Genomic DNA, 19,739 nt, shown 5'->3' with positions numbered 1-19,739 from the left:
GGTGCCAGAAGAAGAGAAAGGCCAAGACATTGAAAACCTATTTGAAGAAATAATGACAGAAAACTTCCCCTACCTGGTGAAAGAAATAGACTTATAAGTCCAGGAAGCACAGAGAGTCCCAAACAAGAGTAACCCAAAGAGGACCACACCAAGATACATCATCATTAAAATGCCAAAAGCTAAAGACAAAGAGAGAATTTTAAAAGCAGCAAGAGAAAAGCAGTTAGTTACCTACAAGGGAATGCCCATACGACTGTCAGCTGATTTCTCAACAGAAGCTTTGCAGGCCAGAAGGGAGTGGCAAGAAATATTCAAAGTGATGAATAGCAAGGACCTACAACCAAGATTACTTTACCCAGCAAAGCTATCATTTAGTATTGAAAGTCAGATAAAGAGCTTCACAGATAAGAAAAAGCTAGAGTTCATCACCACCAAACCAGTGTTATATGAAATGTTGAAGGGTATTCTTTAAGAGGAAGAGGAAGAGGAAGAAAAAGATAAAAAATATGAACAACAAAATGACAACAAATACATACCTATCAACAATTGAATCTAAAAATCAAAATAAATAAGAAATCTAATGAAGAGAATAAATTGGTGAATAAAATAGAATCAGAGGCATGGTAATGGAACAGACTGATGATTCTCAGAGGAAAGGCAGGTAGGGGGCAGGAAGAGATTAAACAAAGATCTTATATGCATACTAGAGGCCCAGTGCATGAATTCGTGCATGGGTGAGGTCTGGCAGGCCCAGTCCAATCGGGACCAATTGGGCCTGGCTGGCTGGGAGGAGGGGCTGTGGGCAGTTGGCCGGCCTGCCCCACCCCCAATCGAGGTGGTGGGGCCAATTGGGGGTGGGCAAGCTGGGGGGAGGGGCCACAGGTGGTTGGCCAGCTGGCCCCACCCTCTGGTTGAACTCCCGGTCAAGGGGACAATTCACATATTAGGCTTTTATTATATAGGATATGCATTACCTATGAACACAGACAATAGCATAGTGAAGGCCTGGGGTGGGGCAGGAACTGAGAGGAGAGGGATAATGGGGGGGGCATCTGTACTAATCTCAACAATAAAGATTAAAACAGCAAAACAAAAAATAAGCATAATTAAATTCAAGTATTGTATATTAATAATCACAATGTAATTGGACTAAATACTTCAGTTACTAGACAAAGATCATCAGAATAGATTAAAAAAAAAGTCCACGTGTGTCTTGTTTATAAAAGATACCACCAAACATAAGCACACAGAAAAGTTAAACAAAAGAATGTGAAAAGAGAGGGAGTTGTTTAATGGACATAAAGTATCAATTTTTGCAAGATGATTTGTTGTACAACTGTGTGAATGTGCTTAATACAATTGAACTGTGTACTTCAAAATGTTTTAGATGGTAAATTTAATGTTATGTGTATTTTATAATCAAAGACATTTATAAAGAATGAAAAAAGATATGCCAGGCAAATACCTACCAAGAGAGAAAGAAACAAATGTTCTTTATTAAGTATTGTTTCTTTTAATATAATGATTTCATATTATACATTTTTTAATCCTCAACAAAGATATGTTTATTGATTTGAGAGAGAGAGAGAAACATTGATGTGAGAAACATGGACGGTTGCCTCCTGTATGCGCCCCAACCAAGATTGAACCCGCAACCTGGGTATGTGCCCTGACCAGGAATTGAACCCACAACCCTTTGGTTTATGGGAGGACACTCCAACCAAATGAGTCACACTGGCCAGGGCTATATTATATATTATTTGATATTTAAAGCAAAAGTACACTAGCAGTAAAGAGGGCTGCTTCCTATTGATAAAAGGTTTTACTTACCAGGAAATATAATATTTCTTAACTTGTATATACTGAATAACATCTTCAAAATAGATGAAGCAAAAAATTCCCCATCATAGTAAGAGATTTTAATATATAAACCTCAGACAAGAGTATGTCAAGCAGATGAAAAATCATGGACACAGAATACATGAACAATACAACCGATAACCTAGTGGACACTGTGAAACAATGTGCTCATATGGAGAATCACATGCCTCTGAAGACCACACGGAACATTTATCAAAACTGACCACATTATCAGCCATTCAAGTTGCAACACATTTCTAAAAATCAGTATCGTGCAGACCACGTTCTTTGATAATAACCAACTGAAAAATCAATCACAAAACTTTTTTATTATTTGGAGACTAGAATGAAGCAGATATCAAACTACATGTTTTATTAGGGGGCATAGCTTTAAGGACATTATCTGCTGTGTTCAGATTGGTGGGAATTCAGGGAGCTCAGTAAATAGTAGTCCCCTTCCCAGTTGAATTCGGAACTACCTGTATTTGAGAAGCTACATAAGGAGTCAGGCAATCACTTTATTATGAAAAAGGCTTTTTGGAGAACTAGGCCTAGGTACATGTAAATGGGCTTGCTTATTGGCTCCTCTGAATTTTACATACTACCAAAAACTGCAGGTAATACCCACAAGGACAGACCCTACTCCTTGAAGCTTACTGTATGATCACAGATAAACCACCATGCATGCTTTAGGCAGACAGATCCTAGTGAGGCCAGAGGAACAGGCTAATAGGCAGTCGATATTCCCAAACTCACATATCAGTTACTCCTCCCACAGGGAGGGAAAACCTAGTGAGTTAAAGAGATGAAAAGAGCCTTATTCTGCTACATAACCCTCCACATGGGAACAGAATGACTAATGAGGGTCTCCTAATATTAAATAAGGGGAATTTACAATCTTGGTGAGGACTGGGGTAGGGGCATGAGGACGACGCAGTTTTCTTAGCATCGTTACCTCCTTCCTGGAGCTGAGCTGTGATGTTGAGTTCACACTCTACTTTAGCTTTCAGCACAAGAACAATCTGCTCTTCTGTAGTAATGGTGCCACCAGAATCCAGCTGCAGAAATGAACAAAACATAAACAGTGAAAAACATTCTCATAATCTTTTTTTAAGCCATGGTACAAACTTGCACTATTTTACCTTCTAATATAATGGAAAATTAAAGGTTTGATATCAAGCTATTTGAAATAGTCCTGTATCTGAATCAAAATCCAATATCCATCAATGTATAAGATTTTAGGATAAGCTTACTTTTACCAGATTTGCCTAAAGAAAAAATCCCATGCCACAACATTTTAATATAATTAGGTAATATGTATAATATAATTAGAAAAAATAATAAACAGATGGTAAATTTCTTAGAGTATTTTATTAATTCTCCTGCAATGTGTCAGTTATGGCACACAGAAAGACAATGGGTTCAACCAGCATGGCTCAGCGGTTGAGCATTGACCTATGAACCAGGAGGTCAGGGTTTGATTCCAAGTCAGGGCACATGCCTGAGTTGCAGGCTAGATCCCAAGTGTAGGAGGTGGCCAATAAATGATTCTCTCTCATCATGGCAGTTCTATCTCTCTCTCCCTTCCTCTCTGAAATCAATAAAATTATAGAAAAGACAATGGACTAGAAGACTAAATTTAGTCTACTGAAAAATTACTGTGAAATCTTGGGAAATCACTGGCTCAGAACAGAGCCTCTTATGAGATTGCAGTGAAGACATCAGCCATAGATGTTGTCACCTGAAGATTTCACTGGGACTAGAGGCTCCACCTCCAAGATGGCCCACTCACATGGTATTGGCAGGGGCCTCAGTTTCTCCACGGCTGATGGGAGGACTCCTCAGCTCCTCACCAGAGGGCTCTCTCCATACAGGTGCTTGAGTGTCTTCACAGCATGTCGACTGGCTTCCCAAAGAGAGAGTGATTCCAGAAAGAAAGCAAGGGGGAAACCACAATGCCTTCTATGATCTAGTCTCAGGTGTCACTCATGATCAGTCCCATCATATTCTGTTGGTTAAAAGCAAGTCACCAACTCTCACTCAAGGAGAGAAAAGTTAATCTCTAGCTCTTTAAGGGCGGTATCAAAAATTTGTAAATATATTTTAAGCAACCACAATTTTCTGGGAGTGATCGCCTATTTTCTAGAAAAAGAATGCTGAGCACTATGTGTTCTGTAGGTTTATTAACAATAATGTGGCCCAGAGCTTTGCAGTTCAGTTTTCAGTTAGGGACTTAGAGATTCTTAAATCAAATGGGATGATGAAACTTACCAGTTTATCTAAGTGGCAAACTCCCTATAACACAACCCTTTGTAAATCTAAAATCTTTCATTTCAGTCTGCAAATACACTTATTCTCTAGAATGCTTATTTAAGGAAAGTGGAAAAACAAGTCTTTTCATATTTTATTTACATTATGCACTGAACATTAAAAATTAAAAGATGTTTATATTGTTAGCCATAGGAAGTACAATTAGAGATTATTAATAATTATGGTTTTAAATAACACAAAATGATAGACTGGCAGGTTAAACTGAAATGAAGGATATCAATCATAAGAACTAATTTTAGTGAAAAAATGTGTATTATTCTTGAAAATTATGAGTTTATTATTTTCTAATATATCTATACTAATAAAAGGGTAATATGCTAATTAGACTGGGAGACCTTCCAGATGTCCTTCCCGACAAAGCCATAGTGGCGGGGCCAAGGCAGAGGCGGTTAGGGGCGATCAGGCCAGGAGGGGAGGGCAGTTGGGGGTGATCAGGCTGGCGGGGGCGGGGGGGACAGTTGAGGGCAAGGAGTCCGGCAGGGGGGACCAGTGAGGGTAAGCAGGCCATCAGGGGAGGCAGTTGGGGGCAATCAGGCTGGGTGGGGGGGGGCAGTTGGGGGCAAGCAGGCCGGCAGGCAGATTGGTTAGGGGTGATCAAGCAGGTAGGCAGGTGAGCGGTTAGGAGCCAGCGGTCCTGGCTTGCAAGAAGGATGTCCGACTGCCAGTTTAGGCCCAATCCCACAGGGATAAACTGGCAGTCAGACATCCCCTGAGGGGTCCCAGACTGGAGAGGGTGCAAGCCAGGCCGAGGGACACCACCCCCATGCACAAATTTCGTGCACTGAGCCACTAGTTTATAATATAAAGGGTATCTCAATAAATAATCAGATGAATATAGTTTTGGAGATTGTTGGATATTATTCATAGCTCAATGCCCACATTTATTTTAATAATTGGTTTTCATGAAAAAAGAGAATAATAAAAAACTAATTGTGGGGGGGCATACACAACAGAATTTAACTATAAGGTTAACACAGTGCAGATTTGGAGTTAGAAGTAGCCACACTAAAAGTGAGCCATAAAGTCTCACATATCATCAAAGGAGAATGAAATGAAAACAGATGAGTCATCTGAATAAGCAGGGATGGAAAATTGACTTCTTTCATTTTCCAGAAAGTCAGGCAACATTCAAGTTGTTTGGGTGTTGTTTCTTTCTGGCTGTATTTTCAGTTGAATAGTTATTTTCTTTGACTTAAATCCTAGAAAATATGGGGCAAGCTGCAAGCAAGTTTAAGGACTATAAATTTGATTCAGAGAAATTTGATTTAAATATCGAACAGAACATTTCAAATCACTCTTTTTACCCTTTTTACTTGGACAAATACATTTTTGTTTTCTTCTATGCATATGTGGCCCTTTTACTGAGATAGCCTTTTCAAGAACATAAGCATTATGTAAACTACAGCTTCTCAAGATATTTTATTCTAAAAACGTGGCCAGTTTAATCTAGGCACAAATTTGGTTAGTATCCTATATAATAAAAGCCTAATATGCTAAGTGTCCGGTTGGCCATTCAACCAATCGAAGCATAATATGCTAAGGCCATTCAACTGCTCACTATGATGTGCACTGACCACCAGGGGGCAGACTCTCTGATTCGTAGGTTAGCTTGCTGCCGAGGTCCGGCCGATCAGGACTGAGCAAGATAGCTGGACACACCCTGGAGCCCTCCCCCGGTCCCTCCCCAGCTGGCCAACCTTCTGTGTCTCTCCCCAGCCCCAATTGTGCACTAGTGGGGTCCCTCGGCCTGGCCTGTGCCCTCTCACAATCCAGAACCCCTCAGGGGTTGTTGGAGAGCCAGTTTTAGCCTGATCCCATAAGCCAAGCCAAGAAACCCCACTGGTGCACAAATTTGTGCACCAGGCCTCTAATATATATGTATATATATTTAGAGAGAGAAAGGAAGGGAGAGAGAGAGAGAGAGAGAGAGAGAGAGAGAGAGAGAAACATCAATCAGTTGCCTCCCACATGTACCCCTACAGGGGATCAGACCTGAAACCTGGGCATGTGCCCTGACTGCACATGGAACCTGAGGCCTTTTGGTACATAGTCTGGCATCAACCAACTGAACCACACCAGCCAGGCCAGGATTTACTAATTCACAGTCTGTTAAACTGATCTTTAGTCCTTTCAAGTGAGAGTTAAGAAAATACTTAACATCTTTTATAATGCTTTTTCTTCCTCCTTTGTTACAGATACAAGGGCTCATCACCATCGGCATTAAAATCATAGTTTATTTAAAACAGAAGAACATTTTTCAGACTCAGTGTTTTATATTCAATGTTACTAAAAGCAACAATTGCATTCAAAACAAAATGGTACTTTTAGAAAAATAGATGTTAGTAATTTTTCCTGGGCAAGCAATCATTTACAATTCGAAATAAAATGTTGAATTTCAATCTACCACATACTTGATAGCTAAAAGGAGCCCTAACTTGATCATGTGTATCCTACTGAAAGTACCTAAAGTTGTCATTATAGATATTAATTGTTAATGTCAGAGTATATGAATCCTCATAATTACAATATTCATGTTTATTCTGTTTTAAAGTCAACATTAATTCATAAATTAGATATATTTAAAAAGAAGCATTCTGGAACTTCAACTTCTGTTGTAATGGAGTAGGTATATTTCCTCTACTCCTCCCAGTAAGAACAACTAAAAACTCTGGACATCCTATATAATAAAAGGCTAATATGTAAACTGACCGAACAGTGGAATGACTGGTCACTATGATGCACACTGACCACCAGGGGGCAGATGTTCAATGCAGGAGCTGCTCCCTGGTGGTCAGTGTGCTCCCACAGCGGGAGCGCTGCTCAGCCAGAAGCCCTGAGCCAGGTTCACAGCTGGTGAGCGCAGTGGCAGTGGCAGGAGTCTCTCCCACCTCCGCAACAGCACTAAGGATGTCCGACTAATGGTTTAGGCCCGCGGGGAGCTGACCTAAGCCGTCAGTCGGACATCCCCCGAGGGCTCCTGACTATGAGAGGGTGCAGGCCGGGCTGAGGGACCCCATCCCACCCCCCCAAATGCACGAGTTTCATGCATCAGGCCTCTAGTTATATATAAAATGAACATAAGATGATTCCAAAAGTGGGGAGCAGAAAACAGACCAAGTAAAGAACCTCAGATCCTGAAGAACAATACAGTGGAAAATTCTTTGAGTTTTCTTTTGTCTCATGTGTTCCTGACTTGGATTTGTAGAAACTGGCAACTCTAAAACACCAACAGGCGCTGACCAAAAAAAGTCTCATAAAAACTCTGCTCTCTATAGCAAAGAAAGGAAAGAGGCAGCATGACAAGACAGAAAACTTTTAGAGAATAAGAGCTCAGACCAACACCACAGAAGAAAGCCACCGTCCAACCCCAATCCATACCAGCAAAGGCTAACTAGACAAAGGTTTAAGGAGATGCTATAAGAAGGTGCCCCTGCATCCTCCCCACAGTGGTTTCATAGCAAAATAGATAGCTGGGACTTCCACCTACATGGGTCTGTAGCAAGGCTACTCACGGTCCCTCCACCTCAGGTGGCAGTGGAGACGAGGCTGGGATCCTGGACTTCCACCTCAACCTGGCAGTCTCAAGGTGTCCCTCCATCTCCCCCCTGGGGCAGTGTCAGAGAAGACCTAGAGGGGAGTCAATCCAGCAGCAATGCCCCCCGCCCGTTTGTGGTGAAGGTGAGACCACATGAAAGCAGAACTCACACCCCCACCCATCAGTAATGAGGAGCTCCGCCCCTTGGGTGTCAACAGTAGCTGGCTGGGGCACCTAAGCTCCCACCTCCACTGAGAAGAAACAAGGTCAAATTTCTTGCACATGTATGTGAATCCACAGGCAGAGTGGGCTTCAGGAGAACGAGAGAATGTAAAATTCATGAGAGCAGAGATTTGCAGTTTTGCAGGGGTTTTTTTTTTTTTTTTTTCTCAGTGTATCCTTATACTACCACTTACTTGTCTTTGCAACACAAATAGTGATGACTAGAATAGGATGTTGGAGAGCCATAAATATGCTCATTGCCTTCTTCATAAGGTGGTTGTGAGGATTAAAGAAAATAACCCATAAAGAGTGCCTAACTAAGTGCCATTAGAGTGAACACTGTATAAACAGTAACTATTACCACTGCTGGTATCATCAAGTCCATACTTTTACCACCTTCTAAATGTATTTGACCAGAATAAATTTACTGAGGCAAAAAGAAAGAAAGTGCTGAACACGAGAAACCTAGGGCAGAGATCCGCAGGCCTTTCCCATCCCAAGTGAGGGTCTACCATCTACACTGCACATTACAGGGAAGCAAAAGGCAGCCTGGATACAGAAATAAGGACAACGAACAGATACTGCAGGAGGGGAGATGAAAGTCAAGATCAGAGGCAAGGAACCCATCTCTGCATTATTCGCAACCTGTCTCCCTAGTGAACGCTTCTTGGAAGACGGGGCCATGTCTTAATCCCTTTAAGAGCCACACAATGAGCATCGTGCAGTCTTTTTTTTTTTTATGTTTTATTGATTTTTTACAGAGAGGAAGGGAGAGAGATAGAGAGTTAGAAACATCGATGAGAGAGAAACATCGATCAGCTGCCTCCTGCACATCTCCTACTGGGGATGTGCCCGCAACCCAGGTACATGCCCTTGACTGGAATCGAACCTGGGACCCTTCAGTCCTCAGGCCGACGCTCTATCCACTGAGCCAAACCGGTTTTGGCCATGCAGTCTTACTGAACTGAAAAGGAAGAGACCTGGGGAGGAAGAATTTTAATTGAGGGATACCTCCTCATGCTCACAGAAAAGACTTCTTTCGGCTTATTCTACACTGTTTGTGCCGGTTTAGCAACAAGGACTGTTGAGCATATTTATTCTACAAGTATTTGGAGACCAGCCATGGGGAAGATACTATGCACAGACACGATGGCAAAAGATAGATACAAAAAGAATCCAAGTCCTGGATCTGGCCCTGGGGGAGGTCAGGAGGTACACCATGGCTCTTGGGTACTTAGTACACATTTACATTGAGTGACACAAAAAAATGCAATAGACTCACAAACAAAATGCCATTACTGATATGTTACCCATCTGCTGTATCTTCCGGATTGATTTCAAAAGGCATTTTTGAGGCTACAAGAAAGCCCCATGGATTTACTCGAGGTTTCATCTAGTTCTTAGATGTCTCTAAGATATCTCTAAGTTCAATTAATCAACATGAAAATAGTGCTTACATTTTTTGTGGGTTTTTTTGTTTATTCTTAAAACTTCAATGTGAGAGAGAATATGTATTGGTTGCCTTCCATATGTGCCCCGACTGGGCATCGAACCCCCAACCTAGGGTATGTGCCCTGAACAGGAATCAAACCCACAACCAACTGAGCCGCACTGGCCGGGGCTGTGCTTAAGTTTTGCTCAAACGTGTCTACGGCCATACCACATGGAACGCGCCCAATCTCGTCTGACCTCAGAAGTGTTGCTGACATGACTACCAGAAGCTTCTGGGTGCTGTGTCTTCCAGACTTCAGTCATCTAGAAAGTAAGATGCCACACTACCCGCTGAGAGGAGAAGCTGAGCCTCGGTACTTATTACAGGCATGAGTGCCTTTCTGAAGGCAGATCCTCCTGGGTGTGGGCAGAATGTGCAAGCTTAGACGCCTCATGCCCACAGTCTTGGTTTAAATGCATTGTTAAACACAGACTGACTCTCAAAAATGTCTTTACCAAACAACTGAAAAACTTTTCCTCATAGAACACAGAGCTCGCCTGATTATATAAGTAGGAAAGTGACAAGGAGTATAAATTATTCTCATTTAGGAAATTTCAGGCAGTTTGCAATCTGATGTAAACGGTTTCATAAAGAAGAGGCAGAAGTCTGCCTTCAGGAACTTTCATTATACATATAAATCTGTTCCAATTTTGTCACAAAAATATCTGGCCAATATATTTTTATTGCTTCATGGGTTGACACTCAACCACTGAGCCACACCAGCTGGGCTACAGTTTGTTTTTATAGTGTTTTTAAATTCAATACTCTCTCACATTCTATGAGATAAATGGCATTCTGGTCCCTAGTTTAGAATGGAGGAAATGGAGACTCAAAGAGGTGAAATAAACTGCCTAAAGTCACATTGCCATTAACAGATTTAAAGAATAACTCAGAGAAAGAATAAAAATTAAGCAGAAAGGAAAGAAAGGAGATGACTTCTAGTAGACGACAAAACCAATGGAAGCTCAAGACAGGAAATTAAATAGAATATACTAGTAAGCATGTTAGTTGAAAATGCTCTATTTTTCTTCACAATGAATTGAGAAACTAGAGCTTATCCTCCTCAGTGAGCAGTAGAGAGATCAAGTTTAATGCCCAGGGAGGTTGCATGTTAGCAGAAGAAGAATTTGAAATCAGCTTTCTGGGTTCCCAGGCTAGTGCTCCCCCCGCACAAGAATGCCCATGGCACTGCTGGGATTCCACTCAGGCAAAAACAAGCGGTAACTTGAAGAAAAAAAAACACCCACTGGCATCTGTTCACACCTGGGACTCTACGGAACTTACGTACTTGCACTCAGTATGTCATTGGCTTCTGGGAATTTTTTTTAGTTGTGCTGATGGATTTGTACTCACTTCCCCCGCCCCCTCTCCCACCCCCCAAACACACACACACTGCCTGAGAGCCACATGGGGCCTGGAGAAGGTGACTAAGTCATGTGGGCTCAGGCCAGCAAAGCCAGTGTTGTTCCTTGATAGTTATGTAAGGGAGGCAGCCATGGAGGCGCGCCACTGAGACAGCCCTGCAATAAAGACCCAGCCATTTATCTGTACGGAGGGCAGTTGGCTGCCAGCCTCCAGCTGCACTGCTTTCAAGCATCTGTCTCAGCCCTACAACTAAGTCTGTGATCTTCTACACAACCCCAGGCAATGATGGGGCACAGTGGGAGTGCTGGGACCCGGCCACTTTGTCACCACCTGGGACTCCTCTGATGGCATCCTTTGTCCCACAGCTCTCCATGGGATTGGCCAAGACTTTGTCAGATTTTTTGCATCCTGATCTGAGGCTGTCCCTATCCAATCCTGCCTCCTCACCCTTTTATCTTTCAAAGGCATTAACCTCTCCCAAAAAAACCAATACCAGGTTTGGTCTCTTTCCAGGAGGACCCACTGACACAGTAAAGAAAATACCTCACATATTCATACAGTGGTCCTCACACCATATGATAACCTGACTTTAAGAAATATATTGCTGGGCTCTGCAATGACACCTAATGCATGAATGAATTAGTTTTGAACTGTGCACTGAGTCAAAGGCGGCATCTTTCGTAAAAAAATATATTTTTTTTTTATTGATTTAAGAGAGGAAGGGAGAGGGAGAGAGATAGAAACATCAATGATGAGGGAGACTCATTTATCAGCTGCCTCCTGCATACCTCCCACTGAGGATTGAGCCTGAAACCGGGCGTGTGCCCTGACCAGGAATCGAACCATGACCTCCTGGTTCATAGCCCAATGCTCAACCACTGAGTCATGCCGGCGGGCAAAGGCAGCATCTTTGCCAACCAAAAACCACAGAGATTTTTTATTCTATGTTATCTATTTTGTAATGTGATTCAATGTCTATTGAATATTAAAGAATTATTCTACACAAGCTAATTCTGCTTAGATGAGTTCTCTTTGTCTATCAGTCTGTTAAAATTTTCGGTTTGGCTCAGTGGAGAGAGCATGGGTCTGCGGACTGAAAGGTCCCAGGTTCGATTCTGGCCAAGGGCATATATCTTGGTTGTGGGCACATCCCCAGTAGGAGGTGTACAGGGTGTACAGGAGGCAGCTGATTGATCTTTCTCTCTCATCTGTGTTTCTAACTCTCTATTCCTCTCCCTTCCTCTCTGTAAAAAAATCAATAAAAATAAAATTTTGTAAAATATATGTATTAGTTGGGAAGGAAGAAGAAGAAACTGAAGATCAGAAAAGGTGTCAATGTAAATCGCTTTAACTTTCAGATTTTGTTTAAAGTGCTAAAAACGCAATACATTATCACAAACTGTCATTTCATACAATTCCTAACCTATAAACATAAATGGAAGTCAGTTTAAAGCAATGGGTCTCAACCAGGGGCAATTTTGCCTACAAAGGAACGTTTGGCAATATCTAAAGACTCTTTTTGTGTCACAAGGGGGCAGGGACAGAGGATGCTACTGGAATCTAGTGGAAAGGGATGCTGCTCATTAACCCACAATGTATAAGATAACCCCGAAACAAAGGATTATATGGCCCAAAATGTCAGTAGTGCCAAAGTTGAGAAACTATGGTTTTAGTTATAGAACAGAATGTTTAATGTCCTGATTGTTTCCTTGAAATCTGAAAGTAAAGGAAATATTCTGTCCATAATCCCTTAGTGATTTTTTGTTGTTGTACTAATCAATATCTTCCCATTTTCTTAGAAAAGGTAATCTAGAACACAAGGCAAAATCAATGGTAGAATTCACTTGCCCCTTATATGAGGAAACAGTGTTTTTAAGCATATTATTCAAATAGCTTACGAGATAGAAATGCAGGAAGTACATTACAGATCACCAGAGTTCTGTGTCACCAAATTCGCAGGGTTTTTTCCCTCTCAGTCATATTACTACTGTTGGTGAAAATTTTCAAGTTTAAGCAAACCCTACTCTTAAGCACACATTGCTAATCTTATTGTAAATATGTAACACACATATTGTTTGATTTTTTTAAAAAGAGAACAAGTTTACGGAAACATCCTGGTTAGGTTACGTAAGGCCCAGTATTTAGCAGGCACCGACGTGCGTCCTTTAATTTATGTGGTTATGTACAAAAAAAAAAAAAAAAAAATTGCACTTTTAGAATAATTGATATTTAAATTGGTCATCTGAAAGCCAATACCCTAGTATTAAGTTTATGTATTATCAGTAATAAATCAACGCCTAATTCTCTCACAGTAAAAGAATTTAAGAGGAAGGGGAAAAACCCAAAAACTTGTGGTTTCATTTGATGGTCAAGATGCGCCCCCTACAGAACGGAAGGGAGAAATAACGTTGATTGAGTTTAAATTCACAGGACTCTCAAACTGCTTTTTACACGCGCATTTCTTTCCAGCTCATTTCTTCCTACCCATGTACACCTGTACATTTCTTCCTAGCTCATCTGAAGAGCTGAGCGTAAACGCTACATTTTATTTGGCACAAGAAGAATGTGCGGCTGAAACGTGCGCTCCACATTTGAGAGGCTGCACTGTTCTGAAAGACAGCCCAGAAAATCTCCAAACGATATCTGCAGTACGAAATGACAACTACCACTTATTTCTTAACATTAACCACGGAGCTTGACTTAACACGAATTTTTTTTCCTATCTCGTCTCTTTGCTTTGATAATACGTGATTCTGTATCCTGGAGAGCAGTCATCTTTTCAGACAGTGCTCACAATCGATCATAGAAGTTTAAGTTCTCAAAGGTGACAGCAAATGGCCAGCAGACAAAAAATAATTTGGATTCATTCACCCGGACGGAGGAGACTACGCGTAAGGAAAGTTCCTTCACTCCCGGGCTCGCCCTCCTGACCCAGGACCCCGTTGTTCCTTACACCCCCCTACTTCGCAGACGCCCAGATGATGCAGGTCTGGCTGCGCCCGCCCCAGGACATCACTCACCTAAAGCATGTGTCTTCGCAGCTCCACTGAATGCATGTGCGTGTGCATGGGCATGAGTGTGTGTGTGAGTGTGTGTGTGTGCGTGTGTGTGTGTGTGTGTGTGTGAGCGTGAGCCCCTTGAGTCTCGCTCTGGGTCTCCCCGAGTCCACCCGGAGGCTCAGGGAAGCAGGTGCTGCGGGTCCCTGGCTCTTACCTGGGCTCCAGCGAGGAGACCACCGCCGAGCAGCAGGCACCCCAAGAGGTGGCGCGACGCCCCGGGTCCGGCCATGCCCCGACCAGCCGAGCCAGACGCGGGCCGCTCTGCCCGGCGCCCGGGGAGAGCTCCGCGCTCGCAAGTAGGCGGGCGCGGGTCCAACTCGTAGCCGGGAGCGCAGCGCGGCTGGGGTGGCCGGTCCGGGGCCACCTGCCGGGGACGCCCGGGCCGGGCTGCGACGCCCGCGTCTCGGGTCCAGGTCCGTCCTGCCGCGCGGCGGCCCGCGGCTCGGTCTGGTCCTCCCGGGCGAGCGGACCGCGTCCCCGCCTCCACTCTCGCCCCAGGTGGAGACGGGCGGCCCCAGGTGGGAAGGGGCGGCGTCCGCGCCCCCTGCTGGAGCGGCGGGGAGGCGTTCGCGCTCCTCCCAGGCACTGCGTCCCGCCGCCCAGAGCACCCGAGGGCGAGGGATTCAGAGCGCAGCGGCCACCCGCAGCTCGCACCACCCGTTACCCGCCACTCTGTCCTGGTCCCGACGCCCGGTCCCTAGGGGCGCCCTAGGCCCCTCCCTGGGGAGTGGACCCAACGATCCCTGCTGTCTGAGTGCGCTGATCACCAGCAGCGGAGGCTGGTTCAAGGTTTCCGAGCCCTCTTTGTGTTCCACAGTCAATACAGCCCTCTAAAGTTCCCTGATTGCTTTTCTCCCAACTAATAATAGTGTGTGTGTGTGTGTGTGTGTGTGTGTGAGAGAGAGAGAGAGAGAGAGAGAGAGAGAGAGAGAGAGAGAGAGAGAGAGAGAGAGAGAGAGAGAGAGATTCTATGCCACCAGAAATCTGAGTCAAAATTCTTTGTATTGTTTTGTGAGTTTTGGATCCAGGCATTAAAGAAAGACAACTAATATTCTTTAACAGTTTGTGTGTGTGTAAACACCTTCGTTTGGGGCAATGTCTGTTCCTTTTTCTTGGAGGCATAATCACCAAGATGCCAGAGACCTTGCTTTACAGACATCTGAGCTGAAGAATATCGGGTCTCCCAGGACCTGATGCAGTTAGGAAGGAATGATTCCCGTGGGTGAAGCACAATAGTTCCCTCATCCCCTCTTGACAATGAAGATCTGAGATCTGTCACCACGGGCTTTCACTGGTGTGTCAAAGTGAAAACAGGGTTTGCTTTTAAAACGTCTATATTATTAATGGCTGGCTGGCTCTAAGACACGAGGAAGGGGTGGCTTTTGCTTCTATTTCTATATGTCTGAAAATGCCCAGCCCTATCTCTATTTTAATTGCATTCTTTGTGTTATGTATTATACCATCTCATATGCTTTTTGAAGTAGCAAGATATAAATTATACAGCATACACTCATAGGCACACACCTGCAAAATTACCAAGTAAAGTTCACTTTCCACTTATTCTACTAAAGATTTTAGGTGGGGTTTTTTTGGGGGGGAGGGGTGCTCTTATTCAAAATAGAGCTCTCTGTAGGTCATCTCCCACCCAGCCAAGGCCAATCCTGAAGACTGGCTTTCTTGGGAATGTGCAGGATTTGAGCAACCCAGGCCTGCCTAGTTGACCCTTTCCCGCACGCATGCTAATGACCAGACTTGCCGGTTAACTCGCTAATGGTATTTAGTAGGGTTAGAAAGATAATGGGGAGGCCATATCTGTGAAGTGTTGTTATGAGGATGTATCTTGACTGCATACACTGTCTATTGTAAATAAACAGAATTTTCAGATTTATGGGTTATGGTTTGCTTCAAAATGATGGCTGGTCATGCAAACAGTCAATCAGTGGGGTATGAGGAAGCATTGTTCCATAGCCAAAATTACTCCCTTAGTCTAAACAATGTATCTGCAGGCATTGCTTAGAAAGAAACTTGTCTGTTAAACCTAGAACCAAAGCTCATCCTACTGCATGAGACTAGGGCCATGTTAGGAAGCTGTGCTGAGAGGTCTCTTTTCTTCCTCAAGAAAAGATGGCTTGCGCAGCCAGTATGGCTCAGCAGTTGATCATCTCTTCAGAAACCAAGAGGCCACCAGTTCGATTCCTGGTCAGAGCACATGCCCAAGTTGTGGGTTCAATCCCCAGAGGGGGGCGTGCAGGAGGCAGCCAATCGATGATGTTTCTCTCTCATCGATGTTTCTATCTCTATCCCTCTCTCTTCCTCTCTCTCTAAAAAAGGAAAAACAAATCAATAAAAACATATTTTAAAAGAAAGAAAAAAATGATGGCCTGTGCCTGGTGTTTTCCTGATCTTTGAATCATCCGTCAAATTTAGTGCTGGTCAAGAGCTACAATTCAAGAGAGTTTAATTTGTTAATTAAAGGACGTAGGTCTATCAGACAACTCTACTTTTGCCTTCAGACTCAAATTGTTCCAGGCATGAATCAAATGGCACAAAATCAAAATAGCAATGAATTCATTAGTAATATAACAACTTGGGGGAAGAGAGAAGACCCTTTAAATATTTTTAACGGAAAAGTCTGATTACATTCGCCAACCATATCCCCATGTATAAACTTTAAAATGACTCTCTAAATAATGATAGAATGTCCCTAAGGAATTTTTTCATTCTGAACAATTCCTGAAGACTGGCTTGTGATTGTCTTTCTTCTCCCCTTTTACAGGTTCTCCTCTAAGAACACCCATTTAACTCATTCAGTAAATCATGATGGTAATTGGAAATGGCTGGAATACTGCTCATGGCTTCTACAAACAATAGACACATCCAACCAACAATTACTATAAACCCACAGTGAGTTTGTTAGTCTAATTTTTGCATGCGACCTGTGCTTGACTGATAAGGACATTCTGGCATCAGAGCCTTAAAGATAAAACCAAGGAGGGCTAAGTGTGACGCTATATTGAAAATTAAGAAACATCACTGTTTCCTCTAGGATGATGAAAATGTATCTGTTCTAGGACTTAGAATACTTCATTCTGAGAGAAAAAGAAACTAATTTGATTATTTTTTTTTTTTACTAAGTATGTAGGGTAGTAAATTCAGTTTTTTTTCCATGATTTCTGTGGCTTAAGGAATATTAAGAATCAAAAAGCCAAAATAGTAATTTTTTATTCTTTGATTTTATTTTTAGGCTGATGAATCACATGTATTATTAATTATTGCATAATAAAGATTTACTTTCAATAAATATCTTCTGCTGTGTGGTATTTGGAGACCAAATATATAAGTATCCTCTCAAAGACAGATCCAAAAACAATTTGTTCATCTTTTAGACAAATATTTATCAAACACTTACTATGTGCCAGATGCCTTTCTAGGTTGTAGTAATATAGTAGTAAATATAACTCTCCCTTCAAGGATCTTACTATTTTGCTCATTGATGGTTTGCAATGAAATATCAATCTGGCACACTATATTAGAGGGAATGAAAGGTCACGACTTCCCCTCCTGGGTCACATACAGCTTAGACTTGAAGGGAAAGTGCTAATCCAGAGTCTATACAATGACAAAATCCTGCAAGCGAACATGAGCTAAATTCCCTTTATAGGTTAGAAATTAAAAGATGCATTTAATTATCAGTCCTCCGGTGCTTCTGTTCTATTTTGGCATTTATGAGAGTTAATAAAGTTCCCAGGTTTCTGCATACATAACTGGCAGTAATCTACAATTGATTGAATTAATTAAGTAAAACAATTGTCAAGAGCTAAAAATAATAAGAGAGAATTTTAATGAAACAGTGTGTAATGCTGTAGAGCTGTGCCAAGGAGTGCAGGCAATTGATTCGAAGATTTGCCCCCTAATCAAGTATGTGTGTGCGTGTGTACTCAAACACACTTGCGTTCAATGTATTATTCTGTAAAGTGTGACATATACCTAATGTTCAAAGTAATGGAAAATAAATTATTAGAAATTTAGTCTTTTCCAATACCTTGAATGTGTAATACTATTTAATGCTTAAATTCAGAGATAATGGCAGCATCTTCACATTCTAAACACCCTATGATTATTAATCTGAGTATCTGGATTGTTAGAAGAAGGGGGCAAAGATGTTATGCTAAAGTTACTTAAAATTCAACACGTTCATGCAATCTATACTAATAAAAGGGTAATATGCTAATTAGACCGGGAGACCTTCTGGGAGACCTTCTAGATGTCCTTCCAAACAAAGCCATGGTGGTGGGGCCGAGGTAGAGGCGGTTAGGGGCGATCAGGCCAGGAGGGAAGCGCAGTTGGGGGTGATCAGGCCAGCAGCAGGGGGAGGGGAGTTGGGGGCAAGCAGGCTGGTCGGGGGGGGGGACAGTTGGGGGTGAGAAGGACAACAGGCAGAGTGGTTAGGGGTGATCAGGCAGGCAGGAAGGTGAGCGGTTAGGAGCCAGGGGTACCGGATTATGAGAGGGATGTCCCAGATTGGAGAGGGTGTAGGCTGGGCTGAGGGACCCCCCCCCCCTTTTGCCTGAATTTCATGCACCGGGCCACTAGTCTATAATAATAAAAGCATAATATGCTAATTAGACTGGACAGCTGAACGACCTTCCAGACATCATTCTGGATGTCCTTCCAGACATCCTTCTGGATGAAATTGCTGCAGTGGGGGCTGAGGCAGAGACGGTTAGGGGCATCAGGCAGGCAGAGCAGTTAGGGGTGATCAGGCAGGCAGGCAGAGTGGTTAGGGGTGATCAGGCAAGCAGGCGAGTGGTTAGGAGCCAGTGGTCCTGGATTGTGAGAGATATGTCCAATTGGGATCGAGCCTAAATCGGCAATCAGACATCCCCCGAGGGCTCCTGTATTGCAAGAGGGTGCAGGCTGGGCTGAAGGACACCCCCCCTCCCCCCCCCCCCCCGCACAAATTCGTGCATAAGGCCTCTAGTATTTAAATATTTCATTGCTTTCTTATGTATGTTCTATGAGTCTCAGTCTACAGTTTATTTGCTACTTTCATCCATGAGTGCTTACTGGGTACCAGACCCTAGGTTGGTATTTTCTCCCATGGTGCAGATGCCAGCTAAACGTTGTGCTTGAAGATCCTAGGGGTAGAATTATAACCAAACATTAGGAAAACAGAGTTTAGGGATATGGACAGTGCTTTGTTATGTCTCATATCCTAATAGTTTGGACATGGTCTTTAACAGTTTTCTTTCTAAAGTTGTGTTTATTTCACCACCTTTACTTTGCCTTGTGATTCTTATCTCAATGTGTATTCCAGAGCAATTCCTATTACTTGGTATTTCAAATGACACAACATTTTTTTGTAGTGAAAGTTTATTTAGAAAGTTACAGAGGTAGAAGAAGTGAGCGGTGAAAGAAGTGAGCCAGCTGGACTTCATGGGCTCAGGAAACAATTTAGAGAGGTAAAAGAAGGGCCCTTGGAGCTTAAGAGAGACAAGAATATCCAAGCAGGCATGCTCTAGAGGAGTGAGCACAGCTCAAATTACACAATTTTTAAGGCTGCATTTTATGCAAAGATAGAGAATTTTAGAAGTCACAATATCTATGTTCCAACACAGTAAATAAATACATAGGAAGAATCTATATATATAAAAGCCAAGCAACCAGAATGACCGGCCGCTATGACGCGCACTGCGGTGGCCAATCAGCCCAATCAGGGTCCTGATCGCTACCCCCCTCAACCTCCCACGGCCCCTCCTCCCCACTGGCCCAGCCCTGATCAGCCCCCACCCATGCACAAATTCCTGCACCAGGCCTCTAGTAGGGAGATAAATACAGGTTATCTCAAGTCTTAATGAAATGGGACTCACAGGTG

At 42.9% G+C, this 19,739-nt stretch overlaps 1 protein-coding gene across 1 annotated transcript in view; it reads right to left on the bottom strand.

Moving 5' to 3' along the window:
• PTH2R (parathyroid hormone 2 receptor) overlaps positions 1 to 14,099 on the bottom strand; it is a 56,580-nt gene extending 42,481 nt beyond the window's left edge. The window contains exons 1-2 of the mRNA XM_081095136.1: positions 14,019 to 14,099; positions 2,816 to 2,918 (exon numbers count right to left, since the gene is read on the bottom strand). Of these exons, the coding sequence (XP_080951262.1) occupies positions 2,816 to 2,918; positions 14,019 to 14,093 (178 nt within the window). The 5' untranslated portion in view covers positions 14,094 to 14,099. The remainder of the gene's footprint in view (positions 1 to 2,815; positions 2,919 to 14,018) is intronic.
• Positions 14,100 to 19,739: the final 5,640 nt, after the last annotated feature.

Source organism: Myotis nattereri (assembly GCF_964212035.1).
Source record: "Myotis nattereri genome assembly, chromosome: 7".
NCBI lineage: Eukaryota > Metazoa > Chordata > Mammalia > Chiroptera > Vespertilionidae > Myotis > Myotis nattereri.
This window is presented reverse-complemented; position numbering and strand designations above follow the sequence as displayed.